The 8,305-nt window shown below is 42.2% G+C and overlaps 1 protein-coding gene across 1 annotated transcript; it reads right to left on the bottom strand.

Annotated features, from left to right (window-relative positions):
• Window positions 1-1,880: 1,880 nt before the first annotated feature.
• On the bottom strand, window positions 1,881-8,303 carry SDF2 (stromal cell derived factor 2). The gene is made up of 3 exons (XM_081029486.1): window positions 7,843-8,303; window positions 4,481-4,677; window positions 1,881-2,563 (listed from the first exon to the last, which is right to left on the bottom strand). Exons 1-3 carry the CDS (start codon window positions 7,991-7,993, stop codon window positions 2,276-2,278), a joined length of 636 nt encoding a protein of 211 aa, XP_080885612.1. The 5' UTR covers window positions 7,994-8,303; the 3' UTR covers window positions 1,881-2,275.
• Window positions 8,304-8,305: the final 2 nt, after the last annotated feature.

The following is an 8,305-nucleotide window of genomic DNA, read 5'->3' as shown; positions in this document are numbered from 1 at the left end:
CAGGGTATGTTCTGTCTGTGAACCTTCAGGAAAGGCCTAACAAACTCTGTCCAAGCCAAGGAGGGGTGCCTTGCAACACATCGCCCTATTCTCATTCATCGCCCTATTCTCATTCATTGTGGCCAATCTGTTCCCTTTATTCTGCTGATTTCTAACATTTCCTTTCTTCTTTCTTCCCGCATTGTTACCACCTTACTCCCAACTATCTTGATAAGACTGAAATGTTTTTATCATTTGTCTACTTTCTGGAGAGATTTCAAGGAATCAATGCAACTGAAGTGGAGTAAAGGGAGAGGGCGGAGATGGAGCTCAACTAGTTCATGGTCTCAACTTACTGAACCAAGTCCTTGTAAAAGAAACCAAACCTTTTAATGTCACGGGCCATGTCTGGCACAGACCTGAAAGCTATCTGCAAGTAGAGCATTCCTATGAGAGCTTTCGTAAGCTGAAGTGGCGTAAAGCAGAGATCCTCAGCTTTCCCAAAGTTGGAATCGGTACCTATTTTCAATAACTGAAAGAAATCTGGAGAATTTTTGCTTTTATGAAAAAAGTCATTACCATACTAATAACGTAGGTCTTTCGTATAAGTGAAATGTTGCATAACGTGAAATTTTCAGAAAGTGGGGGATAACCATATCCCCAAATATTGTACCTCACCTCCCTAAAGCAAATAGGAAAAAAAAACAAAAACCTGCAAGTTTCTAAAAAATAAAAAGGCCTGCTAGTCACTGAAATCCAGCAGATGACAGAAACTGCTGTTTACCACTGCTGTTTGAATGACATAGGAACAAACTTTCTGAAATTTACGAGCAGAGGAAAGGGAGAAATGAGGTAAGCAGAGGACAAGTTTTCTACCCACCTTTTCAGAGAAAGATATCACCTTTGCCCAGAAAAGAACAGTTATCTTCCAAGAGCTAAGTACAATTATAGTGTAATAAAAAGAACATTTAACCCCCTGACTCCTGTCCTGCCTGCCTCTAAAGTAGGTGTGGTGTCAGCTTCCACTTCTTGGCTGTGGGGTGACAGGATGACGTCAGCCTCCTCCACACCTGGACCCAGCCTCCCTGAACTGAGATGTTTTCTGGGGAGCCTCCAGAGTGCTGGCCCACAAAGAGGAGAAAAACAATGAAAAAAAAAAAAAAAAAAAAAACATTTGCCAGACACAGCTGGATTCCTATCCTCAAATTACTTACTAGCTTTAAGAATTCAGGTAGCTACTCATCTTTTCTGTTCTGCATTGGTAAAACTGTAATATATTCCCTATATCTGTGAAGATTAAATGAGTTAAGATCTGCAATATGGTGATTAGTATTTAGCAGAGTGAGTAAATGTTGCTCTTTCTGCTCTATCCCTTTTCCTCAACTATAGTAACAGATCCAGAGTAAAACATTTCATTGGCTATTTATTACGCTGTATTTTTAAGGGTCTTTAACTGTAATCAGTCAAAAATCTAATAAAGATGAGGTGCTGGAGGAGACGTGAAAGTAGAGAAAAAAAACTTGAATGTAAGTAAGGCTGTTTTCCCCCCGCCCCTTTTTCTGCCTCCCCTTCTCCAGTTCAAGCCATTGTTTTTCACTGGCCACTCCTGACAGCACACGGCAGCCTGTGGCAGCCCAGCTCCAGAGCCATCATTCACAATCTTAGCTGTACAGGGCGCAGCTCACTGGCCAATGTGGGAATCGAACCAGCAACCTCAGTGTTAAGAGGGTGGTGCTCCAACCACCTGAGCCACTGGACCAGCCCACAAGTAAGGCTCTTAAAAGGGCCCACACCAGTTTCCCAGCATCTCAAAACAGTCATATAACTCTCAGCATGCACGGATTAATTAGATCATGAAAAAGCACACCTAATAAATGACAACACAGTGACTAACAATGCAATTCTTTTTCTTTTTTCTTTTTTTTAACACGTTGGAGAAAGAAAGTAGGGGAAAAGTGACACATTAATAATCCATGATGCCAAGCTTCTGAGGAGTAAAAATTTCCCAGCTAGGAGGGATATCTCCCTCAGTTTGTCTTATCAATATGAATAAAAAGCATCTGCTCCTTCACCCACAAGTCCTATACTCAGAAAGAACTGACCCAAGTCTGGGAGAACCACCAATTCACTGTGAAAGGCTGACGCTTCCAATCACCCACTGTTTTCTGCCGTGCATCTTCACCCCATGGTGACATGGCCGATGTCCAGGGAACCCGTGGCAGGGATCCCAGGGTGGTGAAGCAGCAACAGATGTCTATGAACACTGTGTGGTGACAGTGGCTCACAGCCTCTATATTCATAGCTCTGCATGGTGGGCTTCTGCCTTTAACAATTCACTGGGCTTCATGAAGATGCCTTCCATGGCTTTCCAGTAGTTGTTCTGGCTTGGCTGGGCCATGCCATGCACCTCTTTTTGCCCACTGATGGGTCGACCGTATTGTTCTCCTGTGACGGACAGCAGAACCTCAGTGGAAGAATGCTTGAACCGCACCTCACCATCCCTCACCCAGTAGGGCCCGTTACAGAGCACTGTCCAGTCATCCAGATAATCGCCTTCACCTTCCTCACCAAAAGCACTCACTTCCTGGAAGACACAGATGGTAACAACATTAGCATGGCTGACACACAGGCTTGGAAAGGGGAGGGAGGCAGAGAAGCAAAATAAGGCTACGAAAAAGTGAACAATGAGAGGCTTTCCAGTGTTGTTTAAAAATAAGTAAATAATTTCAACTGGAAAAAAGATAAAAAGACACAAAGGACACAAATCAGTTGCCATAAGATTATGGTCCAAATACTTATTTTTCAAGTAATCCTTTATTTGACTTATATTTTCTATTGCAGTCTTATAATACTTTATAACTCTTATTATGTGACTTTGAATATTTCTGCCTCATTCTCTTAACTAGATTTTAACTAACCTAGTAAGAAACATAAGTTGGAAAGGGGATGGGCTCTATGCATACGCAGACCTTAAATCTCGGCACCATTCCTTCCTGTATAACTCCTTTGAGCCTTCATTTTTCTCCTCCATAAAATGATGACAATATCACTTTACAGAATTATGAGAATAAAATAATAAATACTAACTGAGCAAATTATAGCAGATTCTGTTTTCCACTCCTAATGCCATTCCCTTTAAGGCCAAATATTCAGAGCTTCTATCACAATAAAATGTTACCGATTATTTCAGAAATATGTAACTGAAATACACACTAGTAGCTGTATAATTTTAAATGATCAAATCCAGTCATCCGGAAACAGTCTGTAAGACTAAAGGCAAAAGCAACTGCACATGATTAACAATTATACTACTATATTTGCATGTTAGAATTGAACAAGTAAGTAAATGGATGACAGTGGAGCCAGGTATCTCACTGCCAGAGTGGGAATTTACAAATAAGCAAAGGGAGGAGGCAACAGTGACCTATGTGGTAATCAATTAGAGTTGGAAAGACAGACAAATCTCCCATACAGAAAAATTCCAAATAAATCATGTAGCTACTGCACCCTGAAGAAGGGGCGGAATAACTCCCTACTTCTTAAGTGTAGGCTGTGTAAAGTGACTTCTTTCCAGAGGACAGTGTGGAAAGGAGGAAAATAAAAAGAATAACTTTATAGGAGAAACCTAATAAACAATACTTTAACCAGGTAATCAGTATCGGTAGTCATAAATCATATAGATAATATGTATCCTTGATACAATGTTGATGAAAATGGCACTTTACCTCTGTGATTTTCCTCCCAAAAATCTTTATAAAGCTGGTCTAATCATGAGAAAAACATCAAATTCCAACAAAGGAGCACCCTAATATACTTAACCAGCATTCCTCAAAAATGTCAAGGTCATCAAAAACAAGAAGAATCAGAACTGTCACAGCCAAAAGGAGATTAAGGAGACATAACAACTAAAGTAATGTGGTATCCTGGATGGGATCCTGGAACAGAAAAAGGACAGTAGGTAAAAACTAAGGAAATCAGAATAACCAATAGACTTCAGTTGATAACAATGTATCAAAGTTGCTTTATTAACTTACTCATGTAAGATGTTTACAGGGAAATCTATGTGCAGAGTGGGTGTACACGGGAGGGAAGTAGTCATTAAGGAACTCCACATGCCCCAAAAGCTCAAGGCTAAAAAGTGGCCACAGTACCTAGTTTATTTTCCTAACGGAGTCAGTTGCCATCATTTAAAAAAATAACTTTTATTGCAAGTTTGGAAAACTTTGGGTTTCTTTATTGAAGGATTCATCAAGATAACTTACGATATGCTAATATATATACCTATTTTGGTTTTCCTCCTCATTTCCTGATTTGATCTAGATATAAAATCTCCCTTTTGATCAGAAACAATTTCTTTCACACTTATGAGACGAGCCAATTCTCCAGGTCCGCACAAAAGACAACATCTATACCTAGAAAAGAAAGGGTTAAGAACCAAGGTATCAAACAACTCCACTGAGTAAAGCACAGAACAGCAGTGATCCATGGGGCGCCACCTCACCTGGTTTCCAGAAAGCGGTGAGGTGAAGTGGTGACTATGGAGGTTCCGGCCAGTGTTGATATGTGTCAGGCGGATGGGCTGCCCACATCTGATGGGGGTTCCCCTCTCACACACGGTGGCAGTCTTCCCCCGTATCCTCCAGTAACTATTGCTGTCATCCACAGAGGTTACACCTGTCACTGACTGCTGCCCACTACCTGTGAAAAAAAAAAAAAGTGTGAGCTCAGCCGGATCCCTCTTTCCTATGGTCAGTAATGTGCCCCATGTCATAAAACAGGCTTGGAGGGGTGGGGAGGAAACTCTACACGGGGAATTATTTTCTTCTTCTACATTAAAATATGTATGATAAATACAAAATGTATTTATAAAGTATTAGTTATTGTGTGATTAACTCCATTTTAGAGTGTACCATATCAGAAAATTCCAAGAATTTGCATCAAAGGGCACTAAATAAATGAATGTATGTGGTTTTTTTGAAGCACAGGCGTTTACCTGTATGTGCTAGCCTGTACAGCCCCTAGTTATGTCAGGTGTCTAATCATGTAATTTTAACACGTCTAGTAACATTATTCAATGTTTACTATGAATTACAATCAAAACAATATTTATAACATTTCACCATTAAAATGTGACCAGTATTTGCTGTCAACTTTAATCCAAGCAGCCATTACAGCTCCCAAATTCCTATAAGTGATCTATCAATATATATATTTTAAAAAAAACTTTTATTTTAAGTGTGTTTTTTCAGGACCTATCAGCTCCAAGTCAAGTAGTTGTTTCAATCTAGTTGTGGAGGGAGCAGCTCACAGTGGCCCATGTGGGGATTGAACCGGCAACCCTGCTGTTACGAGCATCGTGCTCTAACCAACTCAGCTAACCGGCCACCCCTCTATCAATGTATTTTAAAAGTATTCTCAAATCATCTAAATTTGGTTAATACTGCCTGAAGTCGTATAATTCTGCAGGTTAAAAGGTACTGGGTTAAACATGTAGCTACAGGCGTAAAAAAAAAAAAAAAATAGTAACTGTTCGCTACCTAATGTGCACCGAGCACTTACTAGGTGTCAGATACTAAGCCTTTTGCCTGAATATTCTTATTTGACACACGCATCTATTCTCTGAGGTAGATATTATTATTATCCCCATTTTACACTGAAGTATTAGAAAGGCCGAATAGTATACCCAAGGTCACACAACTCCAAGAGACAGTGCTGGAGTTTGAACTTAGGTGGTCTGACTCTACAACTCACATTCTTAACCTCTCTACTACATGGCCTCCCACAAAGCTTTATTTTCTGTCAAGTTCCCCCAAATAGGTCACTTTCTCATATAAAGTCCAGGGATCTTCTCTTCTTTAGGCCTCTCATTCACTACATAATTTTTTGAGAGCACTTCCTATTTCCCAGACACTTTCCTCAGGTACTCTCGTCTGTTCCTCCTATCTTTGCCTTCAGTCCCTTGGCCCTGCCTGACCACAGCCTTTTAATGATACTTCCTTTTTACCCCTTAAGACGTTATGTCTTATACTAGTTACCTGGGTGAATGTTTGTAGCTAAACTACCAGCTTCTCTCTATTGCTTCTTCTACTCAGCTCCTAGTGGTGTTTTTTCATCTCCAAAAAAAACCCCACAAAACGTTAAACGAACCCTTTCTCCTTACTTCTGGCTGTTGTCGTCACTGCCATGCCTCACTAAATCACGGTCTATACTTTCTGTCTCCTACTTCTTCACTTTCTATTAAACCCTCCACTTCCTCTCCCATCCTTAAACCTTGGGATTACCCAGAGTTCTATCGCTAGCCCTAATTATTCTTAAATACTTGTTGGGGGGGCAGGACAGAAGCATTTATAAATGCTTCAACAAGTTTTTCAAGTGATTCAAACTGACAGCAGATTGAGAACCACAGTTCGTCTTGGGCAATCTCATTTACCTACATTTTCAACCACCACTTGTATAACACAATGATGTTGAACAGGTGCTCCTCAACTTATATTTAATATACCTAATCTATCAAACATCATAGCTTAGCCTCGCTGGTTTCTACTGAATGCATATTGCTTTCACACCATCGTAAAGTCGAAAAATTTTAAGGCAGGGACTGTCTGTACTTTAACTCTTCCTCAGGCTCAACACAGCTCCCTCTTCTGAGCTCCAGACTGAACCTGGTTCTCAAATCGGGCTACCCATCAAGAGCACCTGAAGAGCTTTTTAAACCTACAGATTCCTACTGGCAGGACTCTTTCCACCCATATTCTGATTTAGTAGATCCAAAGTAGGAAACCAGAACAAATTAAAAAGTAACAAGCCAGACACATAGTAAGTGTTTGCTGAATGGTTGCTGGGATTATGAAGACATCCCAACAAAGGCAACTCAATCCCTTTCCAAGTCTAGCTGGTCAGACAGGTTTTGAGCATCATGAACCACAGCCTTGCCCTCATCTGAGAGAACTTCTTCCTCTCTTAGCTATTAGCATCATCAGTCATCCAAGATAGAAATCTAGCAGTCATCTTAGACGCCTCTTATATTTCACGAACTCTTTTTCTCTTTTTGTCTTGTTTTTCTTGTAACTTCCTGGCTGCCCACCATTATCTCCTGTACCCAGAACAATATTAGGCACGTAGTAGGAACTCACTAATCTATACTGAATGAACCCATAAATAATTGCTGGATTATAAACGAACCCACAAACGAAGCATTTTAATTTCAAATGATTAAAAAACTCTCAACACAGTCTCTCCTCTCCAATTCCAGTGAGTGCTTGTTTAAATTCTTTATAAGAAGAGTAAGGTTTGCGCAAAAAGAGGCCAAAGGTACAAACGTGAAGAGCAAGTGTAAGAAGCAGAAGCGTTAGAACGGAGGGTCGCAGTCAAGAGTGAGCTCCTGGAATTCAAGACTTCAGAGAGACAGCACTTACGGTCATTTTCCCTATGACTGTTCGTCCCACACTGAGTAGTGCCAGCCCGGAGCCGGTGAAAGCAGGCTTTGAACCTGTACAGATTTGCATCTAACCCCGTCTCTGTCATTGACTAACTGCAAGGCTTTGGGCATACGACTCATTAACGAGTCTGAGTCCTCATCTGTAAAATGAGAATAGCAATAGTCTCTGCCTCGTAGGGATGTTTAAAAGTCTAGAAAAGTATACATGTAATGGATGGACCTGGCACGTAGCTCACCAGATATAAGCTGGTCTTACGATTCAGCTGCCTTAAAACTCACTTCTCCGACTCCCCGCCTCCAGACCTCCAGAACCTCCCGGGGCTTCCCTCCCCTCCGCAGGCCACACCCCTCAGAGTTTCTCTCGGCCCCTCCCCCTCCGGAGCCTCCCCGGCCGCCCCAGCCCACCCGAACCCGGGTGGCTGTACCTGACCCGTAGCGCACGTCGTGGGAGTGCAGTCGCACATTGTGGCGAGTATTGAGTAGCTTCACCACAGAACCGCATGTAACGACGGCCAGATTGGACGCTCCCACAGCACTCCACAAACCCCCGAACAACAGTAGCGACACCACAGCCATGCTGGCTGCGTCGCGGAGCCCCAAATCTTCGAAGAAAACGCTGCCCTTCACCGGAACCGGAAGCTGCAGGCGAAACCACAGAGAGCAGGAAATGAAGAAGCCCTAGTCTGGTCTATAGGGGTTCCTTTGGCTAGAGCGGCCTGAGGAACCGGCAAGGCCCGGTTGCTTCCGATCCGCTCACTCTGTTCCCGGGCTCTGTTCTGACAGCTGTCCTCCTGAACTGCTTCTGCCAGTTTGCACAGCCTCCCGGACGAAGCCCGGACAGTCGGGTGGGTGAAGGGAGCAAGACATTGCCCGCCCCACTCCCAGTGA

Source organism: Rhinolophus hipposideros, assembly GCF_964194185.1.
Source record: "Rhinolophus hipposideros genome assembly, chromosome: 20".
Classification (NCBI taxonomy): domain Eukaryota; kingdom Metazoa; phylum Chordata; class Mammalia; order Chiroptera; family Rhinolophidae; genus Rhinolophus; species Rhinolophus hipposideros.
This window is presented reverse-complemented; position numbering and strand designations above follow the sequence as displayed.

Coding starts and splice junctions, on each gene's coding strand:
- SDF2 (XM_081029486.1), bottom strand. CDS start 7,993: ATGGCTGTGGTGTCGCTACTGTTGTTCGGGGGTTTGTGGAGTGCTGTG. Junction 4,678..7,842: donor CGACGTGCGCTACGGGTCAG/GTACAGCCACCC, acceptor TTTTTTTCACAG/GTAGTGGGCAGCAGTCAGTG. Junction 2,564..4,480: donor CACCGCTTTCTGGAAACCAG/GTGAGGTGGCGC, acceptor TGTGTCTTCCAG/GAAGTGAGTGCTTTTGGTGA.